This window comes from Polypterus senegalus, chromosome 8 (assembly GCF_016835505.1).
Source record: "Polypterus senegalus isolate Bchr_013 chromosome 8, ASM1683550v1, whole genome shotgun sequence".
Classification (NCBI taxonomy): Eukaryota; Metazoa; Chordata; class Cladistia; order Polypteriformes; family Polypteridae; genus Polypterus; species Polypterus senegalus.
The window spans coordinates 122,887,711-122,904,749 of NC_053161.1; the positions used below are offsets into that span (position 1 = coordinate 122,887,711).

General features: G+C 39.3%; 1 protein-coding gene across 9 annotated transcripts in view; it reads left to right on the top strand.

The window, feature by feature from the left end:
• The window catches only part of syt1a (synaptotagmin Ia), a 1,201,488-nt gene that overhangs the window by 968,638 nt on the left and 215,811 nt on the right, over positions 1-17,039 (top strand). For all 9 annotated transcript variants that reach the window (XM_039761735.1, XM_039761726.1, XM_039761732.1 and 6 more), the window contains one exon: positions 7,030-7,221. In XM_039761735.1, the coding sequence (XP_039617669.1) occupies positions 7,056-7,221 (166 nt within the window). In that variant the 5' untranslated portion in view covers positions 7,030-7,055. The remainder of the gene's footprint in view (positions 1-7,029; positions 7,222-17,039) is intronic.

The following is a 17,039-nucleotide window of genomic DNA, read 5'->3' on the forward strand; positions in this document are numbered from 1 at the left end:
AAAATAAAATGCAAATTTTCTAAAATGGACAACCTTTTCCTATACCTGCACCCAGATTGGGTATTCTGAATTGATCTATAGTAATACTTGTGTTCATTTTTCTCTCTTATCGTTTGCTGAACAGACACATATATTTAATTTGGGTTGCTTACTCTAACCTGCAATCTGTAACTAAAATGGCTTTTAAAAGCAGGTAATCTGCAATCATGAATTAGTTGCTCCACTGAAGGACAAACTTTTCTGCACCTGTACCTGTTTGGTGGAATTAATAAATTAGGAAAAGACACACAGACCGCAACATCTTTGAACTGGCAGGGTGATGAAGCATTTTAAATATAGCAGGAAAATGATCAAGACTAGTAAGGGAGAACTAAATTAACGCGTGGGAACCATTCTGGTTAAGAGGTTGGCTATAGAGAAAACCTGCAGCCACAGTAGCCTCCAAGGATCCACATGGGAGACTCCTGACTCAGACGGTCAGCAGATGATTACAATATCCAAGCTGTGCACTTTTGTTGCATATTTATTAGATATTATCAGCCACTGAAAGCTATGGGTTTTGGGTTTTGGCTCAGTGGAGATTAGTAGAGTCTAAACGCATTCACTTGAAGTACTATGCACATTACAATACTGCACAGAAAGAAAAATAATAATGATTTTTATGGAAGCATTATGACCCTCACTATTTACTGAATGCTGGGTATTATAGATTATTTGAATAATGGTGCCTGAGAGGCCACAGGATTGGGACGACTGACAAAGTAGTCATTTCCCTGTACACTAAATGGCCATTGTAAATCTGCAAAGGATGCTAGCCAGAATGTTTAAAACCTAATTGGATAATTTATGGTGCAAGAAAAAGAAGAAATCCCCACTTTATTGGCAGTTTGGGAGAGGCAAAGCAATCTGGTGTATTTGTGTGTCAGTGTGTGCCAAACAGATGATAAACATTCTTTGATTGTATGCATACTTTCATTCATTCATTTTTTTCTTCATACTCACTTATTCTTATATATGACACACATACATTTTATTTGTAAATTGACTATAGTTATTATTCATTGGTATAAAAAGAACATATTACTATTATTATTATTTTTTTAGCAGACACTTTTATCCATATGAAGCAATTAATAATGCAAATAAGACTGACTATAAAGTGTGAGACTCAAAATCAACAAAGAATACAAGTTAAAAAAAATGAGCAAGAGTAAATTCTATTTCATTTAATATTATATAAATTACTAGGGGGCTCCGCCTCCGCCCCCTGCTCGCTTCGTTCACCCACCCCCCTCTCCCCATGTTTGGTTTACCAGATATACAATTTAAAGAAATTGTTATTTTCATGGGAATTGTTACATATGCACTATTTTCACTTTTACTTTAAAAACTTTTGTAAAAACAATACTTGTCCTTTATTTCCGGCCCGGGCATGGTTACATCTCTTTCTCGCCAGACGTATAATGCTGCTTGCATTGTGAAGGGGGGGAGGAGGCTGAACACTAAGGAGATGCCATCGGATCATCTGCTGTCTTTCTGCTGCTGACGAGCTGTCAGTTCTGCTTGTCGCATGTCATTGTTTTAAGAGCTGGGAGCACATGATGATGCGTGTCTGCCAAAAGCAATCCAACAACTGCTAGGTTAGATGTCCGTGGACTTGTTTTAAATGATTGCTCACTGCCTTGTCTCGCATGATGTTGTAAAAACAATACTTGTCCTTTATTTTCGGCCCCGAGCATGGTTAAATCTCTTTCTTGCAGGACGTATAACGCTGTTCGCATTGTGAAGGGAGGGCAGCTGCTGTTGCGCTGCCTGTCAATCATTTTAAAGCCTGTACAGCCGCTGTCCTTTTTGCCTCTTTGTGTCTCTGCTACTTGTGTTGTTAAGAAGGGGGGTTAGGGTGGCTGAACGCACGCAAGGAGAAGTTGTCGGATCATCTGCTGCGAACTGCATGTTTTGCTTGTTGGTTGTCATTGTTTTAAGAGCTAGCAAGTTAAAGTGTCTCTCGCGGGACTTCAAATTGACTTCTGAGAAGATCACGTCTCATCTACCTAGTCTGCCTTTTTTTGATAATAGAGAGATACCTGCGACTAAACTAAGACAAAAATCAGCATTCTAAAGTCTTTGTCAGTACAATGGCAACTTTCCTTTAGAACAGATGCTAAGCACTTATAAAAGATTTAATGAATAGGTGCATTTTCAAAAGAGGAGTAAATTGAATGCAGTTCAAATAGCCAAAGGAATAGCATATACCATACCATTTTCTAAACCTGCTTAGTCCTGAACAGGGTCATGGGGGGGCAGAGATCATATGTTATGTTTACTATTATACAGTAGGTAAGAATGTGGCACATTACTATGTAAATGTCTGATTTCTGTATTCAATTTTCTCATTTCACTGTCTAGAGGAGCTGGGGTGGCTTCTCGAAGCATCTATTATAAGGGAGAAACCAACCCTGAATATCCCCAAATAAGATGCCAGTCCATCACTGGATGCACAGTCATTCACTCACACTTGAAATTCACTCATTGTGGGCCAGGATAGAGATGTAGATTACACTAAAACTAATTCTATGGGATGTGAAAGAGACCTGGAATGTCTTGGAGAATTCCACATGTAAATTATCCTGGACAGAATTATGGACCTGAGAAGCAGTGATGTACACCGAGCGGCTCACGTGAACTGACGCATTGCACAGACAAAAAGCAACAGTTCCAAAGAGTGCTGAACAAAAAACGAATTACACAATTGAGAAGACAGCAAAAAAATATGAAGCATGTGATACATACAAGCATATTCATAAGTGCAGCTACTGCAGAAACAAACCACACAGTGGAAAAAGTCAATGTCCCGCTAAAGGAAGACAGTGTAAAAAAAAAACCCGTGCATGCAGTGTGTCATGTCTCAGATAAAGAGGAAGACGAGCTGTTTATTATTATTACACTCACAAAACAATTACTGTATATTGACAATCATGTTATGTTACTTTTAAAATGTTCCCTTTTCTTTTTCATAACTTCTTTAACACACTACTTCTACGCTGCGAAGCGCGGGTATATATATACACTTGCCTAAAGGAATATTAGGAACACCATACTAATACGGTGTTTGACCCCCTTTCACCTTCAGATCTGCCTTAATTCTACGTAGCATTGATTCAACAAGGTGCTGAAAGCATTCTTGTATGCATATATGTAGATATGTATGTATATATTTGTTTATATATGTGTGTGTGTATGTATGTATGTATGCATGTGTGTATGTATATGTATGTGTGTATATGTAGATATGTATATATACATTTATATATATGTGGATGTATTTGTATATGTGTGTGTGTATATATATATATATGACAGCAACACTCATCACTCACAACAGTGACAAAACAATTACATTGACAATCATGTTACGTTATTTTCAAAATGTTTCCTTTTCTTTTTCATTACTTCTTTAACACACTACTTCTCTGCTGCGAAGCGCGGGTATTTTGCTAGTATATATATAAAATCCAACATCTGTATGTCTCTCCGATTTCAACAAGAGAACTACTTAATGGATTTAGATCAGGTTTTTTTTCTATAATTTGCTTGAACATTCCGGTTCATTTTGCGACTTCTCTCATTGCACTATGTAACATAATTTGCTTCCGGTACCAATTTATTTGTGTTAATCTGAGAGACACGCAGCAGGCCGAGGGGAGGGGACGGTGCTCTCCTCTCTCATTTGCCAGTCTTGGGGTGTTCCTTACCTGCACTTAGCTAGTAAACGAGAGAACTACTTCATGGATTTAGATCAGGTTTTTTTCTATAATTTGCTTGAACATTCCAGTTGATTTTGCTACTTCTCTCATCGTGCTAATAATCATAGTTCCCTTGCAGGAGTGATATATTTGTGCTAATACAAGACAGAGGCTGCGGGCCGAGGTGAGGGGGAAGCATGATGTCAGGAGTAGGGAGCTGGGCAGGGCCCTCTTCACTGTCCTGTTTCACTACTATGCGGGCGGAGCCACGGGGGACGGCTAGTATAACATATTTTGCAACACTTGGAAGGCGCATTATATTTACAAGGCTAAAAACTCCTTCTTTAAGGTAGCAGTAACCACAACATTATTTATTCCTATAGCATATTTTCATGTACAGGATGTGGCTCAAGTGCTTTACAAGATGTCATAGAAAGAATTTGAAGAAATGAAAAACAAAATTAGGTAAGAATAATAATGAATAAATAACACAAAACAAATCAATACAGGCTTATATATAATAAATACATACTGTAATTATTAGAAAGGTAGAGTACTTATGTAGAGTATTGTATTTTAAGTCCCTAAAGATGAGTACAATAATAAGGTCAGATGGCTGGGAAGGCAAAAAAAGTTTAAAAAGATCCAGATAAGCTAGGAAAAAATAACAAAATCTGCAAGGATTCCAAGGTGAAAGACTGCCCAGATCCCCTTGGACATTCTACCTAACATAAATGTTCTTAAAGTGTTGTTTTTTTAGGCTACATCCTAGAGGATGTGACACAGTAGGTCTCATTGATAGCTAGGGCACCCACCTTCATTCAAGCACCACAGTGGCTACACTCAAAGAGGTGGTGGTGGCACAAAACGCCACTACAGAAAAACCAGAAAAGAAAGTAGATGAAAGTAGAGATTGATAATGATTGCAATTCCCTTGAAGAATATGATAAGTCTATGCATATACTGTATATTCTATTAAGAATACAACTAAAATGGAGCTATAAAATTCTAAATTAAAAAAGTGTTTTTTTAAGGAGTTTTTTAAAATGTTCCACGGTGTTAGTCTTGTGTATCTCTATTGGTAATGTATTCTGATTTTTGATACATAACAGCAAAAGGCTGCCTCACCACTTCTTTTATACTTAGCTCTTGGAATAATGAGCAGACTACTGTTAGAAGATCTAAGGTTAAGACTTGGAAAGTGGCCACTCCAAAATATAGGCTTAAGCAAGAACGTGGTATACAGTATTTTAAAAGCTTTTTTTATACAGTGTGATGGCATTTCTAAATTATCTGAACATCAGGATGTCTCAGTTTCTGTTGCCTAATTGTACTTGGGCTCCTGTTTGAGTCCAAACCTTCGTACATTCTGTATGCACTTTGCATGCTTATCCCAAATTCATATGCGTTTCTCAAAAGACTTCTAAGGCAAGCTGTTAGGTCGGTTGTTACAATGTTGTTTGTGTGTGCTCTGTAATGGATTGGCACCTTGTCCAGCTTTACCTCTGACTGATCCTGTCAGGAATCTCTCTTGACCCTTGTGATCTAGTACTTGATTATAATCTGTACATGAAATGGATGGATGTATGGACTATGTAAAGAAAAACTAATTTTGTTGAATTATTGTGTATGTGGATGCTAGAGGTGCTGTTAACCCTTTAAACCCACTAGACAGACGTCCAGGACACACGTTTAAAAGCACCAAGAAGATTCTTTAATTTCTTCAAATAAAGTGCACAAAGCACCGCACACTCCACAATTCTCCAATAAACAATAACAATAATCAATAATCACACAAATAAACAATCCTCCACTCCTAGCAGCTCTGTAACACTTCCTCCAACTTCGGCTCCATCTGCTGGGTTTCCCATAGTCCTTTTAAAGTCCATGACCCGGAAGTATACCTTCTCTGGGTCAAGCGCCTTTTTCAAATATCCCAGAAGTACTGCGGGTTTCCATCCTAATGTCTCCAAAGTACTTCCGGGCTAGCATCACCGTAATAGTTCCCGGGTTCTTGGTGAACTCACCCTATCGACACCCACGGTACCCAACAGGGCTGAAGAAACGGAATCCATGTCCCATGCTGCCCTGCGGGAATCCAGGGAACCATTTCCATCCAGGGGAGCTGCCATCTAGCATCCCAGGGGAGGTAGTGCCCTGAAAAGGCTCTTTCTTTCAGTTGAGGTACATCCCAGCCAGACTGAAACACCAGCCATCCATCATATGTGTTAAACATCAAGTTTCAGCTTAATTCAAACAAGAATAGGACAATGCACTTTGGGAAAAGGAATATGTGAGCGTAAGGTGGACTATGCAAAGAACTTGTTGTGCCATCCAGTGTTGCTTCCCACCTTGTGCTTTATGTTGCCAGAAAAGGCTATAGCCTCCGTGACACTAAATTGGATGAAGCAGGTTGGATAATGTTATATTAAATAATGTATGTGTGTGTGTACACATTGAGCCTATACAGTATATATGAAAATAATTAGGCACACAGGCCACAGCAAACTAGTAATTGATTATTGCTTTTTCTTTACTTCTAGATACAGGCATCAACCTTTCATCATCATTAATGGACTTGTAGTTTTACACATTTGTAGTTTATTGCTTTACTTATTTTTTTTTTTACATTTTTTGCTAATTGGAATGCCAGTAGGAGTGTCACATATGGGCCATTTGAATGTGTCTTCACCTGCCTATAAAATAAAATAAGAACATCTGTACAGAATTCATTATTCAAATTTTCATTTTCCATTCACTTTCATGAGTTTTGTGAAAAAAGTCACAGAAACAATTAATGAAAGGTGTTTGCTGTACTTTACAACATAATTATTTTTTCCCACCATTGGTTTAACCCATAGTTTTTTTTACTCCATAATCACAGGCTGTTTTTGCCAAACTAATTACTCTGATGATGGTGCTTGCCAGGGTCAAGACATGCTTAAAATTTTGCAAGATATCTTTTTTGTCTTTCACTGTGAAATGATGAGAGAGTTTGCTTTTTCTCAAAATCTTATTAATTGAGGAAAGCAATTACTAGGAGAAGGCATAACACACATAAATTAATAAAATCTTAAACTGTACTTGTGTACCTAAAATTTGTATCTGGTTTTGAAGAACACGTAGTTGAAAATTACCAGTCTTTTGAAGAATTTTGCAATCCATAAATTGTGAATTAATTACCATAGTCATAAAACCATCTATAATTAAATCTACCTAACAGGGGTACACAGTGTTCTTATTCTTATCCTAAACTCATGAGTTTAATTCATTTTCTCTTTAATAGCTTGAATCTGGTGGCCCTGTGAGAAAATGACTGAAGGTCGCAGGGAAGCACTGGCAGCGCCACCATCGACTGCTACTGCGTCAACCACCATCACTAATGCCACACATCCAGCTGGTCCTGGGGAAGCAGGGAAGGAGAATGGTTTCTCTAAGATGAAGGACAAGTTCATGAATGAGCTGAACAAAATTCCACGTGAGTAAAAGAGCAGGTTCTCTGCTTTTGTCCTTCTTTTTCTAATGTTGATTTTTAAATATATCCTTGGAAGCATAATCTCTAATGCTTAATACAAGACTATTTCAAAGTAAACTCACTAGCAGATTGCACAGCACTTTGAGTGGGAATTCAGACAAGAATTCAGACCACACATTGGAGACTCTGGTCACGGGAAACTGGGATCCACAGGTACAAATGGAACTTATTATAACCCTCCGTCAGGCGCTATGCAATTCCTCACATGTACGGGTACAAGGTGTCTGTCAGGCACACGTCAGAAATACTATTGCAAAATAGGAATTCAAAATGTGAGTGCTTATAATGTATAACTGTATCAACAGTTTGGTGTAATGCTTTAAAAATACAACCTGTGCATATTACACATGATTTCATTTGCAATAATTTTATCTGTTTATTCCCCTTTTAACAAAAGACAAAATAGCTGAGAACATTGTGCAAAATATTATGTACATGACACAGAGGATGTTCTTTGAAACAAATGTTTATGGAAGGAGTACGCTATCTTCTTGTAACTGAACAAAACTCCCCTTGTTTACTCTGTAGGTTTGTTTCCAAAGCATGACTTGCAGACCATACTCCAAATCAAGTGCAGTGTGGCATTTTTTGCATTTGTATCTTGAAAGCCTTCTGTGACCACTGTCTCTGGTCCTGAAGTGTTTCCTTCATCTTCATTTTCTGCCTCTTCTCTATGTGAGCGATATTTTTGCATTATTGCTTGAAGATGCCTTGGCATTCCCACTGTTTTTACACTGCATCTGGCTAGTTCTCCTGCAACAAGTTCTTTTGGAAGCATCTTCATGCTCTCATGTACATATGGGGTGAAATTGCACTATCAGGTGCAATGTGTCTAATACGAATGGTGACAAAATATAAAGTAACACTCTATATGACAGTGCATTATTGTGACATATGGTAATAGAGAGTCTCAGACAATTAAGGCAAAATTTTAAAATCCTATTTTGTCACTAATAACATATTTGGGGACAATGTGCTTGTGGGATCTCTGACACCATATCTGCCTTCCACGATGTTGAATCCGCGATTACTCATCACGATGCGTGTGGTTGGTTCAGAGGCGGGTCCAGCTCCGCCAATCAGAACATGAGCTATCCAATATTGTGTCATTTGTGTGCCTGTTAGATCAGTTTGCGCCTGATGGAGGGTTAAGGAAGGAACGGCTCCGGTATCTAGCTTGATGCGTGAGAAGCCTGTAGGGATCAGTAGTTTTATTGCTTATGGCTTTCGTTGCAGAAATTGAGTCGCCACCCTATTTGGAGTTAGGATAAAAAAAAAACTGTAACTAAGCAGAGAAACCCACTCCATTAGCTCTCGCAGATGTTGGAAGAGTCCCTGGACCTTCCTATAAGCTATCTGAAACTTTTACTTCTCCTTGCAGGGCAGAGATACAATACAATATAATACAATACAATTTATTTTTTGTATAGCCCAAAATCACACAAGAAGTGCCACAATGGACAATGGACTTTAACAGGCCTTGCCTCTTGACAGCCCCCCAACCTCGGCTCTCTAAGAAGACAAGGAAAAACACCCAAAAAAAAACAGTAGGGAAAAAATGGAAGAAACCTTGTGAAAGACAGTTCAAAAAGAGACCCCTTTCCAGGTAGGTTTGGGCATGCAGTGGGTGTCAAAAAGAATGGGGTCAATACAATACAATACACAGAACAGAACAAATCCTCAATACAGTATAAAAATAATTTTAGAAGTACATAGCAGAATTTAACAGTGGAAGACATCACATAATATTTTGATTTGTTTAGAGTCCTGGAGACCTCATCCATCAAGCTGCCTCCCCCATTTGGCCATTCCATGTGTGAAAGCTGGCCCGGACACACACAGACGGACATCTTAAGTTCACCCAACACACCGTTTATTTACAATATTTACAAGTTTGTAGTGCATCAACCCCAGTGCCTCTTGCACCGATTCCCCCAAAGTCCAGGGCTCACAGTCTCTGTGCCTTCTCTTCCTGGCCCCTCTTATGGGAACCCGGATGGGCTCCAGCTGCTTCCCGGCAATTAGAGTTGGCCACACCCCTGTGTGGCAGAAGTGCCGGCTGCGCACCCGGAAGCCGTCCAGGTGTCCCCTGTCGTCTTCCCCCTGGCACTTCCTGGTGTGGCGGGAGTGCCGGGCTCCCGGGATAAATAGGCACTGGGCGCCGCCTGGCGGTGGCCACGGGTCCCTACAGGGCTGGGCTTCCAAGCCCCCTACCCGAGGCCTCCTGCATAACCAGGACGGACGCCCCCTCTCAGTCTGGAGGAGGCACACACCCTCCTCTGGTCCTCCAAGGCGTCCCGGCTGGGGACCACACGGGATAAACCGGCATCGGGGCGCCGCATGGCGGTGGCCATGGGTCCCTACAGGGCTGGGCTTCCAAGCCCTCTACCCGCGGCCCCCAACATAACCAGGACGGACGCCCCCTCGCGGTCTGGAGGAGGCAGAAGCCCTCCTCTGAGTCCGGCCGGGGACCACACATGTTATGATATGAAGTGTGTGTAATGATTAATAATATTTGAGCAGCAGGAAAGGAACTAAATGGGTATGGAAAGCAAAATAGACAATTACTATTATTATATTATCAAAGTTCAATATAGAGTTTTCCTAAATAATCAACAGTAAATAAAAAATTGTTTTTCTTTAGTAAAATTCTGACATCTTGCTAGTGGTGCCACCAATCTTTTATTGTGGTAAAGCAATGAAGTTAACACATCATGCCATGCCCATATCCCATGACAAGCAATGGGTGCCATTGCTATTAACAGTATGGCAGCAATCCTGAAAATCATACCACAAAGGGAAAGCAAAAGTGCGGTGATGCGATGAAGTTACCAAAACACCGCTAACAATTTCAAAAACATGCAGGATGCTTCTAAAGAAATAATTGCAAACTGAGATGTCTTCTATTGTTCATCAAGATCTCTTCTTGAGAATGTTACCATTTTTGGGTACATAAAAAATGAAAATAAAAATAGTAAAAAAAAAGATTATAATGGAAAGAAATGCAAATTCTGTTTTCTTGGAAATATTTTCATTAAATTTAAGCTTGACCAAGTGTAGTTAAAACCTTGCAGACAGGAGATTTTACTAATACATTTTGTTAAAACAGTTAGCATGTGAGCATTACATTCTTTGTGTGCATGTTCCTCTCAGATTTACAGTTCAACATGTTCATTTTAAAGTAGTAAATCACTGTGCTTAGCTGGCAGCAAAACAACAGCACCCCATGCATCTTCAGGAATGTATCATGACATAACATTCTCAAGCCCACCAATTCATGGGGGGCAGTGAGCCCATCACAGGGTCCCCTCACAGACACATCCATGCTCACTTTCCCTTAAGCTCACTTTAAAAACAGGGGTTTTCAGGTTTAGCCTTGGGTTCCCTGACTTGTCCCAATCAGTCTCTGCTTTTAATTAGATTCCTTCATGAATTGAGCATGTTTCTGTGATTTCTTGCTTTACTCCGGAAATTACAAACTGGTTTTACTAAATGATCACTGGATGATGCAGACATTAATCTGTGCCAGACAGGGTTAAATTCTTTGTTTTTATCTTGATGTTTAATATTCTGTTGTTTGTCAATGCTCAGGTCATTTAAGCCACTACATTCTAATAACGCACTTGTCTAAGAACAGTCCCCCAAACTTATGTTTACTTGATCATGTTTACTTCCTTTGCAAGTCACTTTGGGTAAAAGCATCTGCTAACTGAATAAATGTAAATGAAAAATGTAAAGAAAGTGACAAAACAGAGTTGGCCTTTTATAGTTGTGAACTGTGAACATCTTTATTTCCTATTAATGTAATCCACTTGTGGGGTACAGCCCGGACACAGACAGGCAGACATGTTGGTTCACCACACATGTTTATTTTCAATACTAGTTTACAGTGCACAACCCAGTGCCGCAGCACCAATCACCCCTTCAAGTCCTGGCCAACACAATGCCTTGCTCAGTCCTCAGACCGCCTCCACTCGTCGACTGGAGGGAGGTGGCCCCTTTTATGCACGCCCGGATGGGCTCCAGGTGCTTCCTGAGGAGCCTCTGCCGACACCCACGGAGGAAGCACCAACTGTGTAGCCGGAAGTCCTCCGGGTGTTGCTGCTCCTCTTCCCCCCAGCACTTCCTGGTGTGATGGAAGTGCTGAGGCCCAGGGCTCCAAAGGCATGGTGGTGACCACGGGCCCCTACAGGGTTGGGCTTCCAAGCCCTCTACCTGTGGCCCCCAACACAACCAGGGCGGTCACCCCCTCGTGGTTTGGAGAAGGCGCAAGCTCTCCTCCTGTCCTCTTGGGCGTCCCGGCTGGGTCGCCACCCCAGCCACCTCTGACACACTACAGAACAAAACGTATACTAGCATATAGCTGAAGACTAAAGACGAATGAGAGACTGATATCATTTCGGGAAGAAGTGTTATAAAATTGCCATTACCCAAATAGAAACCAAATGAAATGGTACCTGATTATCTGAAATATTTACATCAATGCGTCTCTCTTCTTCTTCTATTTCTCTTTGGTAGGGTTTGAATCTTGTTTTGCTTTTGTTTTCTCTATATTTGTTTTGAAGTAAATGGTTCTATCTGTAATTAATATTATTTGTACGATTGGATAGTATTCCACTGTAATGTTCTGGTTTTTTAAAAATAAAATTAAAATTTATAAACAAAAAAATGAAGAAAAAACAAAAGTGGTCTTTAAAAAAATAAGTATTATGGATACCTTGAAAGAAATAGTTTCCAAAGAGGACTGGAAAGAGAACAATTGCCAAAAGATGAACAGAAGCAAACAGCTTAATTTAAGTTATTATGCTGGCACAGTTGAGAATAGCATTAGTGACAGAAAGTAGTGTAAGTCAAAAACATAATATCAAAAGTCAAAGGCAAAATAACAATGAAAAATGCCCTCATAAAACATTGTTTTTATTTGCCCCTAACCAGCTCTAATTGCAATATATGTCTTCATAGTGAAACTAAACTTTTGGATGCAAACAACTCCATCTTATATAAGTGGAAGGTGCTGAAACAAGTCATGTGACTCCCTAGGTCACATGACCAGCAATAGGCATAGTGACCATAAATGAAACGCCCACAGCCTAAAATGGAGTCCACAGAATGACAATAAAAAAAAATGAAGACCTTTAAAAACAAGTGTGAATAGTCCAAAAATAATAAAAATGGCTTGCCATGTTACTATAAGCTTATTTTCACTGCAGAAGATAACTCCTGTTTTGTGTTTTTATCACATAAAGAGCAATATAGAAAACCTGCAGCAGGGCAAAGATGACTAACAAATACATGTCGCAGTAAAGATAATTCTAAAGGATGCATAAACTTTTTATCACCAATGCATATTTGCTAGCTCTGACAACTGTGATGAAACACAATGAGTAGACCTTCATATGCAAATCAAAGTATGTTTCCTATCGTACCACTGGCTTTAATTTAATGGCAGTTTTGACAGCTGTAGCTCAAATTACATTAGCAGGGTTGCCACAGTCCGACCACACACAGTCAAAGAATGACAAAATAATGGTGGTTTGATTTACCTGTTTAGATCTGTCTATGCAAACCTTATTGAACCTTCATGGTAATAGCAAATGGCAGAGATTTATTTGAAGGACAAAACACAGAAATTCATACCATCTACTGTATGTTCCCCAGCATTAACATGAACTAAATTCTTTTAAATTCAGTTCAATCCAAAATTTAGATTTATGCATGCTCAGTCTGGTATACTAATAATAACATAAATGTTATTTTTGATCTGCACTCAGAATCCCTTAAACAGACAAGCTGTCAAAACTGGACAATTCCTTGTACAGCATTTAAATGCCCAAGAATAGAGTTTTTCATGAGGTAGCATTTTCTTTATTTTTAAACAAATTCAGACAGTTTTCTGATGTAGAGCTCACTTTTAAATAAAATGGCAACCATAACATAATGCCACACGCAGAGTCTCTCTCTCAGACATACACACACACACACCTAGAAATTGCATAGTGCCATAGCAATGAACCTCCCAGCAAGGAAATATAAGCATAGTAGCAATAAGAATTAATTTCTAAATGGCAAATTTTATGGTAACATGGTAAACATGGTAACTAAATAAAATATGTTCAGATTCTGACAGTCATGCATGGCAGCCTACAAAACATTCTCAAACCCCCTTAATCCAGTGCAGGTCACGGTGAGCCAGTGCCAATCCTAACAGCATCAGCCACAAGGCAGGATTCAACCAAACTTGGCAGAGCATCAGTGCCATGTAGGGCCCACTCATTACCTGGAATAAGACATTTCAACAGAGCAGCCACACTAACTTAAACCTGAGTTTGCAAGCACTAAAACTATTTATCATGCATTAATTGAATTATTTTTAAATCAGGCCTGGTTCAGTTGAGTGTATTGTAAGCTCATTAGGCTGTGGTGTATTGTGTTATACAGAATACTTTTGATTCTCTTCTACCACCAAAATATTTCACATACTCTGGTGTGTAAATCAGTAAAAATTAGCAATCGGTTCATTGACTCCATTCTTTAAACCACCAATGTTTCAGCGTTTTAAACAAAAGGTATACTCTTTCTTTTCCATTAGAATGTTTTATAATGAAAAAATGGTTCTCCACTTGTTACTTTTTATTCCCGGTTTGTTTTGTGTTTCAGTTCTTTTAAAAGAGACATAAAAATAAATGTGAAATGTAAAAATCCACCTCATTCATTTTCATCTCATTCCAAAAGCCACTTGTGTTTGAGGTTAATAGATATAATGGAATCAATGAAGTACCTTCTCTTCTTCATGCACATTTTTGGATTATTTTGGTAGTTTATAAAATAAAGTAGTTTAGAATGCACCCTGTTTTGATGGAACACCTGAGTTTGGATATTTGAGATCTCATTTTACTAGACTAAAAATACTAAAAATGTTTAATGGAGGAATAAAAATGAATCCATAAAATCAGTAATCTTTCAAAAAAGTTGATTATTAAATATCTTATTGGGGTATTGGGTAGCGCTGCTGCCTCGCAGTTAGGAAACCCGGGTTTGTTTCCCGGGTCCTGTCTGAGTGGAGTTTGCATGTTCTCCCCGTGTCTGCGTGGGTTTCCTCTGGGCGCTCCGGTTTCCTCCCACAGTCCAAAGACATGCAGGTTAGGAGAATTGGCGATTGTAAATTGTCCCTAATGTGTGTGCACCCTGCGGTGAGCTGGCGCCCTGCCTGGGGTTTGTTTCCTGCCTAGCACCCTGTGTTGGCTGGGATTGGCTCCAGCAGACCAGCAACAGCTGGTCAACAACTAGCAACAGCTTTTTATTTAGCTGTGTGAATGCTGGGAGTTAATGTGTCCATTGCACTGGTTGAGCATATTTAGATGACTGTATACAACTTCTTATAAGGGGCTTGCATAGGTTAACATGTCTTCTGCTGTGTATGAAACATTCATTCTTCATAGAAGGCATCACTATTACATTCACACTTGGCAGTTGGTGAGCCTGTAAACACCATTTGTGAGAGAGGCGTTTGCTTCCCATCGTCTTCGCTTTGTACCTTTATAGGCAGCTTGTCAAAGATATTTAATGTATGTTACAATGATGATAGCACAGATATGATTCTTCAGTTCTAAGGCTTTAGTAGCAATGGTTGTTTATCAGCCATCAGCTACAGGAAAAAAAACAAATTATAAACATTTGGAGAGTAATATTTATTAAATGATTTCTTTAAGTTTGGTACCACTGCAGGTTGTTCAATTGCATGCAATTATTTTTGAATCCGGATTTCCAAAAAAAGTGCTCAGGAAGCCTTAGCCTAGTCAGCAATAACATGAGCCTGCATGAAACTGACCATAGCACCACTTGCAATGATATACACACCTATACTGAACCCCCCTGTGCCAGTTAACTGTTTCAAATCAATGTATACCCATGATTTAAAAGAAAAGAAGAAGAGCGTGAGAACAACATTTAGTGTACACGAAGAAAGCTCCCAGCTAAGAACAGAGCCACAGACAAAGCACAATCGAGCAACAGTGCTGCCTACTGTGTCAGAGTAGCGGATCCCGTTATGCTGGCCTGTGTTTAAAGGCAAAACATCATCTTGCTGGATTGTATTGATTCATCACAAGCTAAAATATTGAGCTGGATACAAGTTTAACTCAAGTGTGCTCATTCAGTTAAATTGCAACTCTTTACAAAAGTGTTTTCTTTTAATAGAAACTGTTTAGGCAAAAGTACGTCAGTTTTAATGTGTACCTTGTAGAAGATTTTATCTAATATATATACTGTAGGTTTAAATTTGAATGTGTGTGTATGTGTGTGTATATGTTTTAATAAAAAACACAAACAGGCCTAAAATGTTGGGGCACCTGCAGGCAAACCCCATTTAAGTGAAAGCAAACACAAAGTATAAAAGCGTTAAGAAGGGAAGAACAAAACCCCCTTACGGATGCAAGCCTCAAGAGCAACTGCTCCAAGATGGCGACACGTTCAGTAAAGTTCAGACCGGGCAGGAAGGGGTGGGTCAAGGTGGACAGATACCAGAAGTGACATCAGAGGCATTAGGGCGGTCAGTCATCCAGTCTGTAGAGGGAGGAAGAAAAGAGACGTTAGTATACAGGGCCACCCTACAGATTGGCGAGGTATTACCACCACCTTTATGCAAATCCCTTCTGCCAAATTTTGCACAGATTTCCCATTTCTTCATACTGTTGCAAAAAAGACATCCTTGCTCTCTCTATATGTACTGCATCTAAAACACACTGTATTTAAATAAAATACATTTTGAAGGGTATGCCTTTTCAGAGTAATGCAGCTATATAATCTACCCCCATTTTAAAATAACTTCTTCTTTACACAATTTTGCATATTTTAAAACTAACATAATATTTTAACAATCTCTGATCATTTACAATGCATTGCAGTTACAGAAAATTAAGACTGACATGATTTCATCACTTATTTGTTAGCAATGTAGTCTCATTCTCACCCTTCCATGACTAAACCTGAATGCTGAACACTGCCAGTATCCTCACTGCCCGCTGCCTCACATTAATGAGTCAGAGTCGGGAGGCAGTGGGCAACACTCAGTGGAGGACAAGAGGAGGAAGAACTGTGTATTTGCTTTGTAATTGTGGCTATAATTGGAGAGGAGTTCATTGGAAAGTACGCTGGTGTGAATGAATAACTGATTTTTTTGTAAAATATGTAATGTGTTACTGGGTCTAGGGTTTGGGGCTTCACTGGTACTCTTTGTGGTCACACTACTCATTCAGTAAGAGCATGATATGTGCACACAATTGTGTTTAAAGCAGACAGGCAGGTGCCAGTGAATGTGTTTGTGTGAGTCGCTTTTAGAAAGAGCTAAAGATGTCTTTAAAAGGATTTTTTGTCAATGACACCACCATTTTGTGCTCTTCACCAAATAGGGTGAAGTCAGGGAAGCAAGTCCTTGTGGGCTCTCCAGTAAGACCAGCAGTACTTAACTAACCTAATACCAAGCTTTGTGATGCTAGCAAAATGCAATTATTTATTTATTGAGTCAGCTTGGCCATGAAACCTGGGAAAATGTCTTGGGATTGTTGAAATACAGAAATGCAGAAAACTAGGGAATCATGAAAACTCCACATTAAGGGTATTCCACTTCAAGGTAGCATTCTAAATCTTTCATGGTTGAGCAAGGAGCCAGAGGTCTTAACTCATACTTGATATCAAAATCTTTATAAATGATGTGTCACATCTTAGAGCTCCAAACTGATGCAATGCACTCTAAAGGCAGCTGT